The sequence below is a fragment of the Cryptosporidium bovis genome (assembly GCF_009768925.1).
Source record: "Cryptosporidium bovis isolate 45015 chromosome Unknown contig_1, whole genome shotgun sequence".
Lineage (NCBI taxonomy): Eukaryota > Apicomplexa > Conoidasida > Eucoccidiorida > Cryptosporidiidae > Cryptosporidium > Cryptosporidium bovis.
The window spans coordinates 351,064-373,027 of NW_027125030.1; the positions used below are offsets into that span (position 1 = coordinate 351,064).

The 21,964-nt window shown below is 29.0% G+C and overlaps 9 protein-coding genes across 9 annotated transcripts; 3 read left to right on the forward strand and 6 right to left on the reverse strand.

Moving 5' to 3' along the window:
• Nucleotides 1-337: 337 nt before the first annotated feature.
• FG379_000042 (ATP-dependent RNA helicase) lies at nt 338-4,066 on the reverse strand (the record flags this gene model as incomplete). The annotated part of the gene is made up of 1 exon (XM_067326582.1): nt 338-4,066. One exon carries the CDS (start codon nt 4,064-4,066, stop codon nt 338-340), a length of 3,729 nt encoding a protein of 1,242 aa, XP_067182996.1.
• A 921-nt stretch (nt 4,067-4,987) lies between these two features.
• FG379_000043 (membrane skeletal) lies at nt 4,988-6,292 on the reverse strand (the record flags this gene model as incomplete). Its single annotated transcript, XM_067326583.1, has 1 exon — nt 4,988-6,292. The coding sequence occupies one exon, from the start codon at nt 6,290-6,292 to the stop codon at nt 4,988-4,990; it is 1,305 nt and encodes a 434-aa protein (XP_067182997.1).
• A 1,422-nt stretch (nt 6,293-7,714) lies between these two features.
• On the forward strand, nt 7,715-8,820 carry FG379_000044 (uncharacterized protein; the record flags this gene model as incomplete). Its single annotated transcript, XM_067326584.1, has 2 exons — nt 7,715-8,439; nt 8,508-8,820. 2 exons carry the CDS (start codon nt 7,715-7,717, stop codon nt 8,818-8,820), a joined length of 1,038 nt encoding a protein of 345 aa, XP_067182998.1.
• Nucleotides 8,821-8,968: 148 nt separating this feature from the next.
• On the reverse strand, nt 8,969-9,736 carry FG379_000045 (uncharacterized protein; the record flags this gene model as incomplete). The annotated part of the gene is made up of 1 exon (XM_067326585.1): nt 8,969-9,736. The coding sequence occupies one exon, from the start codon at nt 9,734-9,736 to the stop codon at nt 8,969-8,971; it is 768 nt and encodes a 255-aa protein (XP_067182999.1).
• A 200-nt stretch (nt 9,737-9,936) lies between these two features.
• Nucleotides 9,937-10,653, reverse strand: FG379_000047 (uncharacterized protein; the record flags this gene model as incomplete). Its single annotated transcript, XM_067326587.1, has 1 exon — nt 9,937-10,653. One exon carries the CDS (start codon nt 10,651-10,653, stop codon nt 9,937-9,939), a length of 717 nt encoding a protein of 238 aa, XP_067183001.1.
• Nucleotides 10,654-11,342: 689 nt separating this feature from the next.
• On the forward strand, nt 11,343-13,598 carry FG379_000048 (uncharacterized protein; the record flags this gene model as incomplete). Its single annotated transcript, XM_067326588.1, has 1 exon — nt 11,343-13,598. The coding sequence occupies one exon, from the start codon at nt 11,343-11,345 to the stop codon at nt 13,596-13,598; it is 2,256 nt and encodes a 751-aa protein (XP_067183002.1).
• Nucleotides 13,599-14,421: 823 nt separating this feature from the next.
• Nucleotides 14,422-15,150, forward strand: FG379_000049 (uncharacterized protein; the record flags this gene model as incomplete). Its single annotated transcript, XM_067326589.1, has 2 exons — nt 14,422-14,497; nt 14,561-15,150. 2 exons carry the CDS (start codon nt 14,422-14,424, stop codon nt 15,148-15,150), a joined length of 666 nt encoding a protein of 221 aa, XP_067183003.1.
• A 196-nt stretch (nt 15,151-15,346) lies between these two features.
• FG379_000050 (uncharacterized protein) lies at nt 15,347-18,860 on the reverse strand (the record flags this gene model as incomplete). Its single annotated transcript, XM_067326591.1, has 3 exons — nt 15,347-16,639; nt 16,689-16,935; nt 16,999-18,860. The coding sequence occupies 3 exons, from the start codon at nt 18,858-18,860 to the stop codon at nt 15,347-15,349; spliced, it is 3,402 nt and encodes a 1,133-aa protein (XP_067183004.1).
• Nucleotides 18,861-19,335: 475 nt separating this feature from the next.
• FG379_000051 (uncharacterized protein) lies at nt 19,336-21,636 on the reverse strand (the record flags this gene model as incomplete). Its single annotated transcript, XM_067326592.1, has 1 exon — nt 19,336-21,636. One exon carries the CDS (start codon nt 21,634-21,636, stop codon nt 19,336-19,338), a length of 2,301 nt encoding a protein of 766 aa, XP_067183005.1.
• Nucleotides 21,637-21,964: the final 328 nt, after the last annotated feature.

Consider the following 21,964-nt stretch of genomic DNA (forward strand, 5'->3'; position numbering starts at 1 on the left):
GTGTTATAAAATAAACAAAAGGAAGTAAATATTTTTTTTTTTAAAAAAGAAAAAAACAAACTTTATTTTATTTATTCACAAATATTGCTTTTCTATATTCAACACAAATTTATTCAAAAACTTCCCGCAATTATTTTAATTGTCCACACAAAACCATTACGATATATATAAATGCATATATTTCCTGCATGCATGCACGTATATTAAAAGTATTGATATTTAAATGTAGATGAAAAAAAAAGTAATTCAAACATTTTATATAACGTGTATATGTCCGGACAAATATAAATATATAAATATATACTATAGATCTTAGTAAATTTGTTTTTCAAACTATCTAAATTGGTGGCCAAAAATTTCTAATTTTATTGTGGATTGAAATTTCATATAGGGATAATATTTCTTTTAGCAAAAAATCTCTTCTCTTTCCAAAAATAATGTTTATATCATTTTTAGAACATGCTTTGTTTCTTTGTAAGTAATAAGCAAAATATTTAAAAGCTTTAGAGTTGTTTTTTATTTTCAAGTATTTTATTACTTCTTGATCCCCGAATTGCCTAAAAACCTGCCCATCTAAGATAGCTTTTGCAAATACTTCACAGGAGGACATCGAAAACCTGTCTATTTCCACTTCTGAAGATGGGAGATCAATTACAACTGAACCATTTCTGTATTTTGGGGTGCAATAACCAAATACTCTGTCCTGTTCGGAACTGTAATATGGAGTGGGGTAAGTCAAAATCTTAGAGCAATCAATCAATGGGTGTACTAATGAGGTGGCTTTAGAGATATCATCCGGAGTTATTAAAATACAATTACAAAGTATTTGTTTTAAGTTATCAGCTATAGATATTATTTGGCCATAAACAACGTATTTTGGCTTTATACTTTTTATAATGCTACTAGAGTCAACCGTTGTAATTTTGGATTCAAAGTTATTTACTTCATCTGGAGTTAAATATGCTACGTTATTTATTAGACTTCCATCGATCCTAACTGCAATGTGATCTATAAAACATGATATAAAAAAGGTTCTAATTACTTGTTTTTGAATATTGTTTGGAAATGATAATGGTACTAGTTTATTAGCTTCTTTAAATATTTTTTCAAGTGAATTGTCAGCATTTTTTATATTTATATACCTATTAATTGCAATATTGTAGAGTTGTTGCGACATTAATCTCATTTCAGACATTCCCCTTGAATTTAAACTAAAATTTCTGCAAAATCTATCAGAAAGCTCCCTTTCACTCCTTCTACCAGAACCATAATATTCTATGTATTTGATGCATAACCACAAACTAACTTCAATATCATTTCCAAAAGTTGATTTAGGTAGATTACAAAACTCATTATTATCGTCACTTAAATTACCTTGATCTTCCATGATATTATCTCTGATATTTCCAACCGATAAAAATGAAACAACTATGCAAATTTGCTTTAATAACTCCATTTGTTCATTGTAACCGTCCTTAATATTTTTTCTAATGTATGCTATTGTCATTAACAAAAGTTTTCCGTATCTAGGGGCTAAGGGCAACTTTGATAATGAAATCCCTTGTCTAGAAATTCTTGGCTTTCCACCGACTGTTTCAATGCAACCCAATGTTCTCAGAAGTTCATATGATTTCTCTATTTGGTTCTTTTCTGGTGGAGTTGGAAACGGAAAATTGAACACATCAGGTATACCCAAAGAATGCATATAAAGTAATATTGAATCAAGTGGTATAGATAATATACCGACAGGCGAAAATCTTGGGAATATATTCTCAAATACTGAAGAAGAATACAATCTGTAACAATGACCAGGACCTACTCTTCCTGCCCTCCCACTTCTTTGATTTGATGATGCTTTTGAAATCCAATCTACCCTAAATTGTGATGAATCCATGTTCTTGGAATACTGCCTTCTTTTTTCCTTCCCGGTATCTATCACATACCTAACATTAGGAATAGTAATTGAGGTTTCAGATACATTTGTTGAGATAATAACGTGCCTTATATTATTTGATTCAGGTAATTTGAATGCTTCTTTCTGTTCATCATAACTCATAGATGCATAAAGAGGTATTGGCTTTAGTGTCACGATACTATCTTTGCTTTTCTCCATAAATTTAGTGTTTGTGTCAATGTTTCCGTTAGCTTCACCGCTTTCCTCAATATAACCACCACCTTTCCAAACAGTAGGGTCAACATCCTTATGTAGCCTTATTTTTCTTTTTCTATTATCCCTTTCATTAAAATTGTTCCAAATTGTATCTGTATTCATTTTATCTTCTAAATTTTTTTCAGTATCAATTGTGTACTCTACATCTTCTTGTACAATTACATCTTCTTCATTTTCGTCTTCACTGTCATCCTCATCAAATTCTATCGCATCTTGATATTCATCTTCAGTACAGCAATCATCAAAATTATCTATCTCCAACTCTTCATCAATTTCATCATCGTTTTCCTTAAGATCAAGTAGACAGTTAAGTTTTGAAACAGAGGAATCTTCAGAATAATATTTTTTAATAACTTTTTTCTTACTTCTCTTGTTGAATCTTTTGTTAATCATGTCCACAAGGGTTTTGACTTCTCTCTTACCAGTTACAAATACAAGAATAGATCCTGTTGGAAGTTTTTTATGTATTTGCAATATTTTTCTATATGCTGCCAGAATATAATCAGTAGGAGTATGTTTTGAAAAATGAATAGTAACAGGATAATTTGGAGTTTCTATATCAACTATTGGTGGTGGCTCTTTAAATAGTTTAGGATTGTCAGAAAAATCTGTTACTCTTAATGTTGCAGACATTATTATTAATTTGAGTGGAGGTAATATGTTGTTTTCCTTTAATTCTGCCTTTTCTCTGTTTTTTTCGTATTCTAATCGTCTATATGTAACTACTTTGGAAAGTAATCCTATTAAAATATCTGTATTCACAGTTCTCTCATGAGCCTCATCTATTATTATTACGGAGTAATTCGAACAGAGTAGATCTCTTTGAATCTCTTGAAGCAAAATACCATCTGTCATTACTTTTATTACTGTTTTATTGGTGTAATTTGTGCTATCGTAGCGAACATGATAACCTACAATCTCCGGATCGTTAAGTTCTTCTCCTATTCTCTTGCTAAGGGAAACTGCAGCTATTCTCCTTGGTTGTGTTAATCCTATCATAAATCTTTTTCCAATGTTACTTGAAGAATTAGATTTAAATGGGCAATAACCCATCTCATAGAGTAATTGTGGTACTTGAGTTGATTTTCCACTTCCCGTTGCTCCTGTTATTATTACAAAATCATTATTCTCTATTGAATCAAGAATTTCGTATTCATACACTCTAACAGGTAAATCAGAACGTTGTAGTTCTATTTCAGGATTTCTTACTATTTTAGGTCTATCATTCATTTCTACTACCTTTAATTCGCTTAATTTCTTGACGTATTTCGTTGCCTTATAATCGATTAATTCATTAGATTCGTTATTAGAAGGTAATTTACTATCCTTTTCAGAGTTTTCTTCTTTGTTTTCATCAACATTATTAAATTCACTTAAATTATTTTCATTTATGGTTTCAGTACTTAAGTTTATATTCTTGTCACTCTCATCCACATATTCATCTGATCTCACATTAGTCCAATCGTCTTCATAATATTCATCTAAGGATTTCTTTTTTGGCATTTTCTCCTTTAAAAAATCTGGAATACCTAAATTAAGTTTCTCAAATCTTTTTTTCAAAATATCTTTTTGCCTTCTTGTAATCTTACTATTAGATACACTCATCATCAACATTATTTCTTTATTCGTCAAGCTATATTTTTTAATTTCATTATTTAAACTCTCATGAAATTCTGCGTTTAATTTTTTTTTTTCCAGCTGCTGCAATTTCCTTTTTTTTCTTTTACTCATTTTCTTATTCTTAACATCTGTAGCATCAGTTAAATCTTTCTCCTTGTTTCTAATCTGATGCAATCTTTTTCTTTCCTCTTTTGATGAGGGCAATATTAATGCATTTGATCCGTCCAATTCATTATACTTGAACAATGTACTATTTGGTATTTCATTTCCTTTCATTTCAATTAAATAGTGTAGTCTTAATGCAAGTTTAATTCATAAAACAATAACTTGAAATCCTTGTATTCATTACTCAACTTTCACTTTTATAATTCAGCACTATTTGTTACCTGTAATTTTTCGGTCAAATAAAACCTTCCATGACAATTTATTTTCAAAATCTACCGCCTATAAATACTAGGTAAATTTTGGCTAAAACTTTTACCGCCGAAATGTTATATACACAGGCCTCAAAATAAAGATAGCGTTAATAATCATTCAAATAAAATACATACAGATAAAAAAATGTGTGTTGAAGAGCATAAGAAAGCAGCGTGAATATTGATAGGTAGAATGAATAAAACCTTTTTCCACAAAAGAAAATTATATAGTATTAATAACAGCACTTTTAATTAATAGGCAAAATGTTGTATGCCCGCCTGGTTAAACTAAATACTTGAGAGCCATCACAAAATCGTATTTGAAAATAAAGACAGCACCCTAGGGGAAGAGGATGGTCATACCTTCTCGGCCTTTTGGCTATGATCAAGTGTAGTATCTGTTCTTATCAGTGTGACAACTGATATGGGTCCCACGGGACCTATTACAAGTCACAGAAATTTTTGGCTGGGTGTTTAGTGACCTCTGAGCTCGCTCATGCACTAATCAGCTTGTTGCCTCGTCCTTACACTGCCGACTTGTGCAGCATACCCTACGACCGACACAGGTCGAACCGTGAAACCAATGTATCTCTAAACTCTGTTATCCGGCTCTGTGTGGCCCTCGTCTCGTGGTCGATGACGCCCCCTGCTATCCACTGTGCCGACGCTTCGCCGACACTGGAAACGCCGGGTCGCGGTCTGACCGCGGGACTGGTTCGAGTGCTTCCCTGTGCGGTCCTGTGCCTCACCTCCACTTGGTACTGATTATCGTGCGGACCTGCTAGTCGTTGTCGCTTGACACTTTTATAGTAGTATATTTGGGGGAAGGCGGGGAGGGGAGTGGAGTATCGCCTTCAAGTTCAATTGCCTCTCCGTGAACATACTCTGTTTCTAGATATTGTGGAGGTTCCTTTACATATCGTACATCACCTTGCTCAACGACTGGCGGAAGTTCTTTGTACTCTTGAGATACAACAGGCTTAATTATGGTGTGATGAACCATCGGAACATATTGAGGAACCTCAACGAATTCATCTTGATACTGAGGTATCTCAACAGTCCTTATATGTTCAATGTACTGAGGTACCTGCTTTTGAACTATCCTAACATGTTCCTGGGGAACTTGCACAGGAACTTCGATAATTTTTTCAACCTCAACCTCAACAGGTACAGGAATAATTTTTCCTGGAACCTGAACTTCGACTTCTTTTTCAATTGTTTTATAGTTATCAACCTCAATTTCAATACAATCTCTTATGTTAGGATTATATACTGGAACTTCAACAATAACTTCTTTAGGGACAGGAACTTGAACAATTTTTTCAATTATTTGAGGGCTTGGTTTTAATATAATTTTTTCAACAGGAATATCTATATATTCTACAGGACCCAAAACATTTCTTTCTCTTTCTACTTTTTTTATTTCTATTTTTGGAACTTTAACAATTTTTTCAACCTGAATTTCCTTGAATTCAATTCTAGGTACTTCTTTAATTACATGGTGTATTGTCGGAATTTCAACTATTTTATCAACGATTCTTATTTCAGGAACTTCAACTATTTTTTCTACATATTGAACCTCTATTTTTGGCACCTCTTTTACTATTTCCCTAACTTCTATTTTAGGAATATGTTTCTCCACGTATTTTGTGACAGGTTTTGATACGAACTTATCCACAACCCTTATTTCAGGGACTTCCACTATTTTATCTACATACCTTATTTCTTGCTTGGGAACTTTCCTTATTACATCTTTAATTATAACTTTTTGTTTAATTTTCTGTTTTATATGAACTTCTGGAACCTCTATGATTCTATCTCTCACATTTACTTCTTGTACCAGTGGGACTGTAACTATTTGAGCATTCCTAGGAGAAGATATTGACTCTTTTCCTTCTTCATTATTATCATTCAATCCATATTGGCTAGCAATTTCTAAATTATTAACATCATCTTCTTTGTTAATGCAACATAATTCATTCATCATTAAACGTCTTTCTTTGCTTTCCTCTCCCAATCTATAGTTCTCATTTATTGGAGAATCAGAATTGGCAGAACACAATCCAACTGAGTTAAAAGGTTGCATTTTGTTTAAGTTTCTTTTTATTATTATTTACCTTAAAGTTTTAATCACATAAAGATAATTAAAAAAATTAAGATATTATTCTTAAGAGGTGTGAGTAAAGGAGTGGAAACAAAATCATACAGTTTTACCCTAAATTCGTTTTCTTGCAAATTTAAATGATACCAACGAAATATTTTAAATGTAAACCAGATGAATTCTTAAAGGCACCAATTATAATGACAAAATATTCATGTAATGTAATATGCCTGAACAACTATTCGTATACAAATATATTAGGACTTGTTCACCAATCTTTAAATTATACTCGTCTTTTTTTTCTGACGATTTACTGGTTTTACATGCCAACTTGTTTTAATCTTACATAACAAAATTACCGACTACATGTTTACTGCCCCACTTTTAGTCAAAACAAAAACCACATAATTTTGGCGCTGAACTTGATGTATAATTTAATGAGTTTGCCTATTTTATTTGAAGAAAATTATTATGGGTGCAAGCAATTATTTTGTATTTAGTGAATCTGTATAGTAATATTACGTGTTATTTTTTCCCTATTAATTTATACAATTATCATTTCTGACAATAGTTTTAATTCTTTCCTATTTTATATTTACAACTTTTTAATCGCTTTAAGGTTCCGAATTGCTAATTTCTAATTTGAAAAAAAATAAAGATAAATTAGTATTGTTGATTTATTTTAAAGTATAAATATTTATATCGGTGACGTTTTGATTGCATTTGTAACAAGAATATTATTTAGTGTTTTTACATACAAATTATTATTGCTGGTAATAAAGTCACACACGAGTGAGAGAAAAATTAGAGGCGATATAATATATCTTTTTAGTTCGGATTTATACTCCCTTTAAATATTTACTTAGTTTTGGGGATAATCCTTTATTTGAAGATAAGTAATATCGTTTTATCAAATGAATGTATAAAGACATTTGGCGGTAATAGTTTAATTAATAAAGGGTTTATTTTATAGAAAAAGTGAAAGAGTGGACTGCATAAAAAAAGAGGTGAAACTAGTAGTAATATTGATAGTAATAACATATTTTACACATATATTATAATAAACGGGAGTTAAATTTAGTATTTCAAGGGTGCAAAATAGGTTAGTTAAGTGTGGTATAATAATAAAAACAAGAAGAGGTTTTTTTGGAAACATTAAATAGTTAAAGACGTTCCTAGTAGATACACAAAAAATTATATATTTGGTTAAGAGGTTTCTTGTTTATGGAATTCCTCTATTTAGTTAATTAATGTAGTGCAAACAAAGATTTGACGTATTTCATATATACATATATATATATATATATATATATATATGTATATATACATATATGTATATATGTACATATATGTATATATATATATATGTATATATGTATATACATGTAAACATAATAATTAAATAAGATGAACTTAGAAAATATTCCCATAGTGCAAACACAAACAGAGACTAATAATATCGAAAATGATAAAACCTCAGAAGAGCCAATAATAAATGGATTTGTACTCGAAACAAATGAAAGCGAATCATTTGATTTGGACAGATGTATTGAAAAGCTATTATCTTGTAAGCCTTTGTCTGCAACAAATATACGGTGTTTATGCTCGAAATTAAAAGAGATATTAATAAATGAGTCGAATGTACAAAAAGTCAGATGCCCAGTCACAATTGCAGGAGATATTCACGGCCAGTTTTTTGATTTACTTGAACTTTTTAGAATTGGTGGAATGCCACCAGATGTAAATTACTTATTCCTAGGAGATTATGTAGACAGAGGATATCACAGTGTTGAATGCATATGCCTTATTATGGCACTTAAAGTAAAGTTTAAGGATAGAGTCACTATTTTAAGGGGAAATCACGAGTGTAGACACATTTCTCAAATATATGGTTTTTATGACGAATGCATAAGAAAATACGGAAATGCCTCTATTTGGCACGAACTAACTGATATGTTTGATTATCTTCCACTTGGAGCATTAGTTGAACATCATATATTTTGTGACCATGGTGGGCTTTCACCTGAGGCAATGACTATAGACGGGATCAACTCAATTAATAGGTTTCACGAAATTCCACATGAAGGATCTATGTGTGATCTACTATGGTCAGATCCTGATGAAAAGGACGGGTAAGTTAATTTAAACTCTTTTTTCTAAGGGCAATATTTATAGCATCAAATCATAACTTTTTCTTTAGTTGGTCTGCATCCCCAAGAGGTGCTGGATTTTTATTCGGACCAGATATAAGTGAGAAATTTATACATACTAATGGACTTTCAACTATATGCAGGGCACATCAACTTATTATGGATGGTTATACGTGGTCCCATGGGGAAAATGTCGTTACTGTATTCAGTGCTCCGAATTACTGCTATAGGTGCGGAAATCAAGCTGCTTTATTGGAATTAGATGAGAATGAAAACAAACAGTTTCTTACATTTGATACTGCCCCTAGAAGGGGGGAAAATACAAAAAATATTACCTCGATTATGTCACAATATTTCACCTGACACAAGTTTAATGTGTAACAAAAATGCATATAAAACAACATACAAAGGTGTTCAAGGAACATATTATAAAGATAAGTGACAAATAAACGATAATATGCTAACATTTGACTATAAATACCTGAGCCTTTTTGATTCGAATCAAATAAGTCTATTGTATATTGCGAATGTTTGTATTGTTCCCGATTCTTCCTATACCAATACCGTATTCACTATTCCAAACGCGGTTGTGGTCGTCCTGATGGTTATACAATACATTATGGTGATTTATATGATGCTTATTGTGAAAACGCTGGTTGTTATTGCTTTGGCTATTATTGCCATAATTACAAGAACTTTGAGGTTGGTTTTGTACATTGTAATTATTGTTATTGTTAATATTACTATAGTTATTATTGCCACTGGATCCTCTAGCATTGTTACTACTTATATTATTAAATCCCTTTTTAACGTATCGAGTTCCCCTGTTATAACTAGATTGGGCCGAACCATTATTATTGTTACTGTTATTACTATTTAATGCGTGTATATTCGTGTTTTTTGCATTATAAATATACTTATTGTCATTTTGTTGATTATTTAAGTGAAACCCACTTCCCTGTTTGACATTGCTTCTTTTATTTGGAATATTTTTGTTAGTCCCATCTCTTTCTTTGTTAATAGTTGAGAAAGACCTTTTCACACCAGTATTGTTGTTTGAATTATTTTGAATGAACTGCTTAAGATTCCCTAAGTGCCCTACTACGTTGAACTCTGAATCAAATAGCAGGGGTGCATTGAATCCAGGAGCCATTATTACATTTTTATAATAGTCGATTTTGTTATTTATATGTTTTCTTCCGGAATTATGCTGTTTCCTTCCATTTGTAGAGCTATGAGTCAAATATATGTCGCAATATTCACAGTAAAACTTGCCCATTAAAGTACGAAAATAACAATTTATTATCTTATTAAGTGCTAAACAACTAACTTTAACTAAATGGGCCTTTGCCTCCAAAATTGGCGCTAAACAAACCACCAAAATACATGGTTAATTTTCACAATAGAAGAAAAAACATGTCAAATGCAATTTAAAAGTGGCAAAATGAAATAAATAAATAAAAAATGCGACATTAAATGCTATAGTTCTAAATAACAATTCTCAGGTTTTACTTGTGAATTGTTTTTGAAGTTATCCAAAGCCCCTTCATAATTTTGATATCTCGTGAATGTTATAGGCTTGTTTAATTTATGAAATTCTACAATTGGGTCACCCTTAATTTTACTTATTTCCCTGGACAAACCATAAATAACTGCACTAAATACGAGAGGAATACTAGATAACACCTCGTTTAATGAAATAAAAGCCTCAATTATAAAGTATACAATAACTTGATGCATAAATTGACTATTTTTATCACTATAATTAATTATGAAATGAGAAATAAGATAATTACCGTCACTATTTATGTTGAAATATATTGACCAAATTGCAATTACACTTATCCCAAGACAAATATAGTAAAAACATGCCTGAAGAATTATGTTTAATAATCCAGCTATTGAAACAAAATAAATTGAAGATCTTATCCCACAGAACATTCTTACAAATAAAATGAGTAATACACTACATGCATGTATTAATAGCTCACCAAATAATGTGATCAGTAACATGGTTAATAAATTCATGTCCTCTGTGGCTTTTTTATAATGAAATATTATAATATAATTACCAAAAATCATATTTACCGTGCATAGAAGACCTTGAAGAAGAGAATATATTACATAACACACTGACTTATCTTCGTTACGGAGGGTCCACTTATGAATGTGTTCCACTTTTTCCGTTTCGCTCATCTTTATATAACTCAAATCATTAAGTATTTACATAATATCATTTCTTCTTATTGTTTATCATTTTTATAGATTCAAGAAATACTTACTTTATATAATAATTGAACCGCCTCTAGGCGGCGTAATTTTTAATTATTAATCATATTAATGAAACATTAAATATAAAAATAAGATATCTTTACTGAACTAAAAAAAATGACTTTTTCATTAACAGACAAAAGTAAAGAGTTTAAGAGAAAACAAAATTTCAATAAACCTTAGATAGAGTCAATGTACTTTCTGAATATTCATATTAAATCGCTTATTCCAGATTGTAATTTGTTGTTCAATTTTTTTTTCAAGTGGACAAGCATGCAAACACCGGTATAACCCCCCCCACACAACATAAAATTTATGGTGTGAATTACTTTTTATATTGATAAGTGATTTATAAGGTGGATTTGTTTTTTTTTTTGTTCAGAATTATTCGTATATACATGTATTTATATACATCTTTCATTTATCTTCTATATTAGAAATATTTATATAGTGATTAATGGAAAGTATTATTTTGGTGGAGGTATTTTCAAACAAAAACTGAGTAACCACCCTTTTGCAAAGTTTCAGAAAAAAAGTTTTTTTTCATTAAAACGATTAAGAGAATAGAGGTTACAGGTTTTGTTATTGGATATTCTCCGTTTTTTTAATTAAAAATGGGGAGGAAAAGGAGATATGGTTCTATGGCTCAAGAGGAAGTTGCTCCCTCAAGTCCGTTCCTTGAATCTATTAATTTGCCAGACGAAAATTACTATAGAAATATGACTGAATCTCCTATGGAATTATTACAACCACATATGTCGACCAATCCAATAAAACACGGAGTTAATAAAACTAATATGAATAATATGTTAGTTATGCAAGATAAATTTAATAATATGGAAAATAGAATTATTTCTAAAGGCAATAATAGAAGAACATTAATTCCGCAGGATATTGATGGTGTGTATGATATGAGAGATAGAAATAGGGGTACATACAGGGTTGATAATATTGACATAATAAATGATGATATGTCTTTCAGGGAAGTGCCTGGATACAATACTAGAAGCAGAACAAGAGCAGTACCTAAAGAAAACATTTATAGGGAAAATGAAAAGGTCTTAAGGAGGAGGATTCAAAAAGGTTCTTCCAATTTACCCCCTCTCCCGAGGACAGAAGATTTTTGGCCAAAAATAAATAGAGATGGAATTCAAGATCACGAAAATTATTTAAATAGCATTCGAAATAAGCACTTTAATAAAGGAAAAACAAATGATAACTGCTATGTTATTGACTCTTCGGTTGGTAATGATGAAATTTGCAATAAAGGAAGTTTTACTTATAATATGAGTAATTTAAACGCTTACAGTGTAGATGAAGGGATCGAGTCAATGCATACTCCGTTGAAAGATTTAAGATCAGGTGTTCAAAGGCCATTAAATTCCAAAAAACCAGGGATAACAGAGTCTTCGATCTCGACTAATAAAAATATAGATACTAGTAACAATGAGCATCACAATTCACAAAATAATATGAGCAGGAATAATGTGACATACAGGAGAAAAAATGTATGTAATGCCTTGGTTGGTGGTGACACTCCCTTAAGAAAGTTTGGTTTTCGGGAGTTTTTTGGGGATGAAGTTGAAACAAATGATATAGGTGTTGGGCCATCCCCTAAAATAATGGATAAAATTAACGAAGAAAAAGTAGAGGTTGAAAAAAAATACGATAGCAATGATATTTCAAGGAAAAAGGGTGGAAGTATACTTCGAAAAAGTATTGATACTGCGAATGAATCTTTAAAACAGGTTAGATTTTCAGCAGAAAAAGGCAATCATACAGTAAAAGAGGATATAATTCCAGCAATAAAGGAATTAAGGTTTGATCCAAGTGAGGTTCCGTTGATTGAAAATTGTGGAAATAATTCAGATCATCTCACAGATAGTATAGAACTGGATGATGATAAAATGTTGGATACACTCTCTGTTGATAATAATATAGCCTTGAGGCTCGTGCAACTGTCAAAAGAAGAGATTCGTCTTTTCCAAGAAGGTTTAGAAGATGAGAAAAACTGTAAAGATGTAGCAATGGATAAAGGTTTAATGATTAAAGCAATAAGTGGTATACATCGTTACTTTTTAAATAAAGTGTTTGAATATGAAGGTAAGAAAGATTTACAGTTTCAGGACATTAAAAGGTCCATTCCAGACATGAAATATTATTACGAGAGTAAAAGCCAAACAATTAATTCAGAAAGAGAGGAATTAATAAATAAGATAGCATTGTTAAATATGAATATAAATAGATTAACTGTTGCGCTAAGAGAAGTAGATGAAATTAAATCTAGGTTATTACCTACTTCAGATAATGAATTTTCAGCTGATGGAGGTGGTGAATGTGAATATGTATTAAAAATAACGAATAAAATACTAGAAAAAAAACTCAAACTCAATAATAGTGAAAGTCATGTTGATCTTTATAAAAATAATGATATAGTTTCGCCAACATCTTCAGCAGATACCGAAATAATACCTTATAAATACGATATAGGAAATAATATGGACAGAAATATTGAAGAATTACTAAATGAGTGTCATCAATCACAATTTATGCAGATGGAGAGTATTGCCGTTCTGAATGATTGTATGTCGCTGTTGGATGACGCCGAAGTGGGAATGCAGAATTTCCAGAGACTATTGGCAAAGAAAGCTTTTTATACTAATGAAGATGATACAGCTAATTATAACACGAGTGTAAGTGATTCTCTGGAAGTTGTAGAAGATACATTATTGAGACTTCAAAAAGGCGTTTCAATAACTCCAAGATTTAGTTTGGACGATACTATTAGTTATAGAAACAGTATTTCATCAAGGAGAAGTATTGGTTCTATTATAAATTCTGGAGGTATAAAAAATTTGACAGGGAAATAGGGCTAAATGGTGTTTAACGGGTTTGATATACAATTAAGTATGACATCATTTTGAGTTTTTTTTTCATATCTGGATATATAATTGGTATGGGAGATAAGAGAGCTAAGGTAAATGAAAGTAGAATAAGTTAAAAATAAAGATAATTATATTATTAAGTAGATGTATCACTATTGTTTTGAAGTTTTAAGTATATAGAATTATAAAAGTTCTAAACAGTCTTTTTTTTGCTATTAACATGAATTGTAAGTGAATTAACTGTTTTCGTAGATATTGCCCTAGTTTAAGGTATAAATAGGGTCAAACAATTATATCAATGAATACGGTTTATGTCCGCTTTTCTTATAAGTCAATTTTCTTTTCCTTAGTCAACAAAAGTTAGTCATCACACACTATTCTTCCTATATATTTCGATGGATTACCATACAAAGTTAGTGGATCCAGATATTTCAAGAACTATAAAAACGAAAAAAACATCTTGTTTTCTATTAAGTATACATAAAATACATTCTCACAGTTATTCGTTGGTTTATACTTTGAACACTATGTTAAGATATTTAGCGCGCCAAATTCTTATTTAAACAAATTAAGTTTTGGAATGTATACAAGGATTTTTGATACTTTAAACTTTAATTATAATTAGTTTTCAAGATTAGATGATTCAAATTAAGTATTTGAATGTGTCTTAATATGATTTCCATGAAAGAATTGTATTTTTAGTGTTGTTTTTCAGTGCTCAGATAATGTAATTCTTTGAGAAAAAATAACATTTAAAATAGGTAATAAATGGCATTTATCAATTTGTCTAAATTGATAATGAATAGAAATGGAGAGGGAAAGGTTAGAATTCCTTTATAATCCAAAGGCTTTATCGGAATACGATAATGAAAAGTATTTGCTTGGTAGGTTTCCTTTTTGACTATTTTACTCGTTATTTTTAACTATTGTTATCACAATATTTCTAGGTGAGAATATTCCGGAAGATAAAAGCAAGATTTTGGGTGAATATAGTGATAATGGTGTATATTTAGATTCAAGGGAAGGAGATTGTGATGATATAGATGATAAGGAAATATTAAATAGACTTAGAGAAGATCCACTATTAATTATTAAAAAAATAGAACTTAAACATAAAAAAATAAATGAGGAGTATCACAAAAAAAAGAGTGAATTAACAAATTTAATATCAAATAACATTATAGAAGGTATAAGTAAAGATAAAACAACAGTGAAAACAAAAAGGCCGAGAAGAAGAACTTCTTTTTCAAGGTCTCCAGAAAGACTAGAATCAATGCATAGTCATTATAATGTGAATAACAAAAGCTCAAATTATAAAGCTTCGAAAAGTGAAAAATTATTAGAAATGATGGAATATAGCAAGAATATTCAAAAAGAAAGAATAAATAAGTACATTAACAGTAATAAAGATTTACCAAAGAAAAGTAATCATTTTTATAATTCGCCGTACTTAAGAGGAATGATTAATGAAATAAACGATAGAAGAACAGGGTACCTATCTGAAAGACCTGGATATATGAGGGGAAACGGTGGTTAGTAATGTATATATTTACCAAGTTTAACTTGAACTACATAAATATGCTTTTAATAGTATTTTAACAAGTTAAATATCTCTTTTTTCGTTTAGATTTATTCAATAGTGAAACTTTGTTTCTTTAATGTCTACATTATATATACACAAAAAAAGTACGATTATAAAAAAGAACAAAAATCTGAGTTATACATACTAAATCCTAGTTGATATTATTTTCATCTATCCATAAATCGAATAGTTTATCACAGTGTGCGAGTATATCATACAAGTCTGTATAAATTCTAATAATAGATACATTATCAGTAATTGAAAATTGAAAAATCAGGTGATGTTTTGGGAATAAATGAATATAGAACCATCTATATGTTACTTCTATATCTCCAATTTCTTCATAATTATGGTGATCTAAAGTGTTCAACTCTCTTTTATTCATTAAAAAATCATGTTTAAAGTCAAAATCTTCAAATGTTTTGAACTTATCTTTAAACGACTTATTTAATGTGTGGTAATCAACCTCAAATATTAAAATGTATTTATTAATACACTCAAGTATTAACTTAGATGATAAATCTAGGACTCTGCATGAACTTATCATACTATCACTATAATTTAGATACTCTGAGTCTTTTATTTCCCCGTTAATTTCATAACAACTATATCTTAGAGATACTTGTTCATTCATTAATGGAATAAATAAATCTTGAAAAGAAATGTAGACGTCGTCAAGTTCAATATTGTGTATTGAACCATACTCGTCATTAAATATTAAATTAATTTTTATTAAACAAGGGCAAGGATGATTTACTTTTGCTTTAATAAATAAAAATATTTGGTTATCATTGATTTTTAGAATTTCTGTATCACTACTATTTATGTAATACTTTATATTATTTTCTTGTTCAAACCCGGTTGTTTGATCTTCTTGAGATTTTAAAAAAGGTATATGTATTGTTTTAATTTCCAATGAATTATTAGAAGATTTAAAGTCGAATTTAAGTGCATATATACATATTTTTTCAAACTTGATACTTTCGTCTTTATTATTGAATATTAGTTGAAATGGAAGTGTAATAATATTTGAATTATCATTTGTATCAGAATATATTGAAAAAGAATCATCATCAAATAAATTGTATATTTTCTTTCTAAAGTATTTACATTTTACTAATTCGATATTATATTTATCTAACATAGTATTTTGAGTCGAATCAAATCTATTGTTTTCGCATTTATTGGTTGAATTATTTGTATTATTTCTGTAATATAAATCTTTCAAACTATCTAGACTGGATTCAACATTATTTTCAGATTCATACAAATTTTTAATGGCATTAATTCCCGTATTATTGATTGAATTCTCCATTTCAATCATACAATCAAGTATTTGTGTATCTGACATTTTAATTAAACTTTTAATGTATTTGATTAATTTGTTTAACAAATACTTTATCTCAAAACTAGTTGCATTGTTTATCATTATTTGTATACAAACCTGAGTAAAGTATTAAATAAAGAAAACAAACCTAAATCCATTAACTTACTGAATATATCTTGTTTATATATATCCACCTCATTGTTGGCTGGTGAATCCTTTCTAAGAAAACCTGAGTAATATATAATAGTGTATTAATTACATCAGTAATTAAAAGTGAATCTCCAAATTTTGAAAATAATTTGTGTTCTAGAGACAGGTACAATATAAACAATAAAAATGGATTTATCTCTTTGGGATCTTTCAGAGACTTTATATGATTGATTAAATTATATATCAAAAAAATGATCTGTTCACTATTATGTAAAAAATAATTTAATATCTAGTCAAAAAAATATGTAAATTAATCCAAAACTTACTAATTTTGCTTATTTTTCGAATATACAGTAATTAAATTTATTAATTTTATCGTATTTGGTATATGAGTAGACGATACTAAATAATTATTACTTGATGAATATTTAAATATGTGATCAACAATAAATGCCTCCATTCCAAACAGTAACGATATTTTAAATAGTAATTTAAGATATACAGAGTGAGAACCTATAGGTGCTTTTATAATTAAATATTCACTTAGTGTAAAAAGAGATTCATGAAGAATACCATAAAATTCATTTTCACCTGAATTAATAATACCGTTTAATTTTAATTGGATTAGTAATAAAAATTTTGAATATTTAAGTGAACTTGAATCGTACCACTTCGGTATTATTATTTTATCTATAATTTCTATCGTGTTATTAATATTGTTATTTGAATTAAAGTTTGATTTATAATTATTTATTAACAGTTGTAACCACAATGTTGAGTATATTCTTATATTATTTGGCATTAAATAATTATTTATTATTCCAATGATATTGTGATAAGAATTGTTAAATAAATCATTAGATATTTCTTCAATTATAAACAAACTTATTTCAAATAAAATATGGACTTTAGACGAATAGAACAATGGTAATAGTGAAGATTCAAGTACATTTGGTGGTATTGAAAGTGTTTTCATTATATTTTTTAAAAATAATATTCTTTTGTGCAAATTCCAAGTTGATGTTGATGACAAATCTTCCATAATATAAGTTACTAAATAGGTTAGAAACTTCTCTTTCTCCTTTATAAGTTTAGTCACCAATCTTTCATCATCATTTAGAACGGAGATTATCGAGGTTATTATAGATATTATGAGCTCAATAGATAAATTGTCCGAAAATGTACTTTTTCCACTAGTATTATTGTAAATTCCATTTAATTCACTTATAAAGTGTTTTTCTAAACTGTTAGGCCATATATTTTTACTAATATTACTACCTATATAATTAATTATCACCATATCCTTTTTACTAAGTTTTCCTTTAGCGTTATTCAATACAACATTTGAGTTCAATAAATTATTGAACAACAGTGGGTAATTTCTGTTTAATTCATTTAAACATTCGTTTGCATATTTTTTAATATAAAAGTAATTTTGATAAATAACTATATTCTTCTCATTTACTTTTTGTGGCACTATATATTCTTCTTTAGATATTATAAATAATATTGATATTAACTTTGAAAACCAATAAGGGATTAATTCTATCAAATTTACATTAACTGCTATGCTTGTAAATGCTATAAGTGTTTGAGACTGAATTAGTATTGATATGTGATATTTTTTATTCTTTGTTAACGATTCATGTATATTATCCACACTAATCACGTTAGTTTCTGATATTTTTGTACTTGCTTCGTATAAATTCATTACTTCTTTTGCCAGCCTATAGTAATTCAAAGTTGCTATACTCTCAAATATATTAAATACTATATTGTACCTATTCCAGCAAGATTTGTCACTTAATATTGAGTCTGAATCGCCTATTATTGTCTCGTATTGTTCTTCCAATAGTGTTAAAACATCAAGTTTCGTTTCTAATTTATCTGATATTATTAAAGTTGACATTATATGGTCAAATAGCATATTCTTTGATTTGTTATTATCGTTCATACTATCAAAACCAGGTTTAACTTCGTTTTTTATTTTATTCAATTTACCATTTATTTCTTTTTGAACACTCAAGTACCTTAGCGACATTCTTTCCTCTATCTTTTCGTATATATAGTCTAAAATCTTATTTTTTATTTCATCATTATTATTTAAATTGTACCTTAACAAAGAAATAGTATTACAATATGAGAAGTTATCCATATTCAAAATTCGATCACTTTCTATAATCGCCATTTTTTGCATTTCAAATGTAATTGCTACAAAAAATGTACCTTGATTATTAATTTAAAGCCATGTAGAGATTAAAAAAAGGGAATAGTGAATTTTTGTTCTATTATTAGAGCAAGATTTCGCTCATCATCTCTTAAAAATGCTAGATCTATAATTAAAAGAAATATACTCCAATTCTGAGATAATTTAAAATAATAAATATATTATTACCTTTGAAGCTACCCTATTCATCTTTATTATTAAAGTTATTTAAACACGTGGCGCCACCCCTCATTTATCACATGTAATTACGAATTTTTGTAACTACAGGTACCAATATACAACATATTCAGTTACAGATAACTTAGTTTTATGTATAATTAAATAAAACAACAAAACAGTATCCTGCAAGAAAAAAAAAGATCAGGCGAGAAAAAGTAGGTATATGTGTGCTTATGCAGTCAAGCAAATTATGTATAAATAGATATGTGTATGTAATCTATCTGCTTCTATTTAAGAAACGTGAAAGAAAATTAAATCTTTGAGTTTGATTATTCAATTCAATGAGTTCCTTAATACAAGGCTGACTAAGTAAATTTGAGTTCTTTGTGGATATTTTTAGAGTGATTTTGTTACTACTTCCTTCCGGAGAATCGTGAATAGTGGACGAATTTGAGTTAATGAAGTTATTATAACTTGAGTTTTGTGAATTTTCACTATTTAAAACAACCTCTGCCACAAGCTTTGCGCCTGTTATAATCTTCAATTGAGAATTATTGTTTCCACTGCCTCTAAATGAGTAAATATCCCCTTCCTTAGATTCACCACTCTGAAAACAGTTGTTTTTTTCTATTTCAATCATTTTCGTAATTTCTTCACGACAAATATGACACTTTGGATACTGTCTTAGTTTAATGCTACTTGATAAATATTCTCCAAGGCAGTCAATGCAAACATTACCATGCCCACATGGAGTAAATATAATAATTGATTTATATTCTAAAAAGCATATGTTACAAATAAATAACTGTTGGGAGTTGCTACTGCCGAACTCTGAATTTTGGAATGAATTAGTTCTTAAAAATGATGATGATGAGGAGGACGAAAATGAAAGTGAGTTAAAGTTAGTAGATGCTATAGTTGAGTCAAAGCTTTGTAATTTGTTATTACTGAATTCATATTTGTAATGATTTAACATGTCAATTATTTTAAATTCAAAAGTATTTAAAAATTTATTGTTAAATTCAATAAGCTCTGAATTAAAGTAGTTGTTTGGTAATCTAAAATTACTGTGATTCATATACCACTGGCAAAGCTTTTTACAGCAGCTTTCAATACTTGAATCTAAAATCTTAAAATAAGAATTGCTTATTGGAATAATTACCAAATCATTTTCTCGTTCCATTAACTTATCATAAGCACTTTTTGATGATTGAGTGCCCTCTTTTATTTCTACAATACTAACTTCATCTATATCATACGAACCATTTTGTAAATTTCTTTGGTCTATTGCACTATTTCCGTCGTAGTTATTCGTTATGCCTAATATTTCTGCACCATTAATATTAAGATTACTCAGCTCCCTAATGTTTTTCTCAAGTTCTATAATTAAACTTGTCGCCCATACCAAGAATATCCATGGTTTAATAATTCCAAGAATGCAAAGAGTAACTGATATTATAACTATTAATCCCATTGGGATGTAAATAAAAGTTTTAATAAAATCATTCAATAATTTATACTTTACAGATATATGAATTACCTTTTCAAGTATATTTTTAACCAAGTAAAGCAAAATACATATTAGAGCTACGAACCAGACAAAAAGTTGTGACTTAAGTACATATTCTGGATCGGGACCAAAAAACCACCAAGTTATACAGTCTTTTCCCTCTATTCCAGTAATTGAAAGGGATAAACTTGAACTTGAAAAATAAACTAGTGATATAATATTCGATTTCAATGTATCCTTATTGATTAAATTTTCCATCCCAATAATCGGAATTAATAATTGTAAAATTGTGTAGTTGACTACAAAAATCCATCTTATTACCAAAATCATTAATGCAAACATTTGTATATATGCCGGTTTTGATATGAAATTTTCACCATCTGAACTTAATATATACCAGTCTCTATTATTTGTATTACCACTACTTAAGCTTTTGTCGATATAATTATCACTTAAAGGCTTACAATCGCATTCGTCCTTTTTAATGATCAATACTTTGTTATTTGTATCATCACTTGCATTTAAATTCACTAAACCTCTAGCTACTGTTTTGTTACTTTTTTTGATATTTTCAAAATTTGAGTAACTAATTAATGATTTAAGATTGTTCCTTAAATTGCTACTTTTACTATAAATCCTATTGTTAATGGATAAAGGTCCTTTTGTATTTTTTCCATAAACTTCCTCACCAATTAGATAATCTGATGGATTAAACAAAAGCAATATAATATTGTTATTAGTTGAACTTGCACTTAATTTAACATCTGAATTTAGGTGTTCAGATTTATTTTTACCATTGTTTAGGTTACCATTACCACTATCTCCGCTTAAATAATCACCCATACTTATTGGCATTCCCTGAAAATCGCTATTTATTAATGCTCTTACCCATTCTTTACCAGATGTAAACTCAACTATATTTGGAGTCACAAAATAAACCTCCAATAGCAAAGGTATCAATATCAATAAAATTAATGTAGTACGTAAAATTTGTTTAAAAATTAATTTCTTTTGATTAATTCTAGAAACTCCATTTTGATGTCTCATTTCACCTGTTTCTCTTGTCATAACGGTTTCCCAATTCGTTTACGCAGACTAAATTTCATATTTGCACAAGTTCTAGCTTTAAATCAAAAAGTGAATAAGGAGGAAACGAATACTCTATTATTATTTATTTATGTTTAGTATTTTTTTAACATTTTAACTTCTTAACCTCAAAATTAATCCCTTTTCCTTTACTTATTACCTTGAATCACTCTTATGCGTATTTCTTACACTTTTTTTATCTCAATTTTCATCTATATACCCTCACTTACCAAATATAATTCTACTGATTGTAATTCTTCTTTTTCTTCCTTTTATTTATTTATTTTATATATACCCACATTGGTAGATT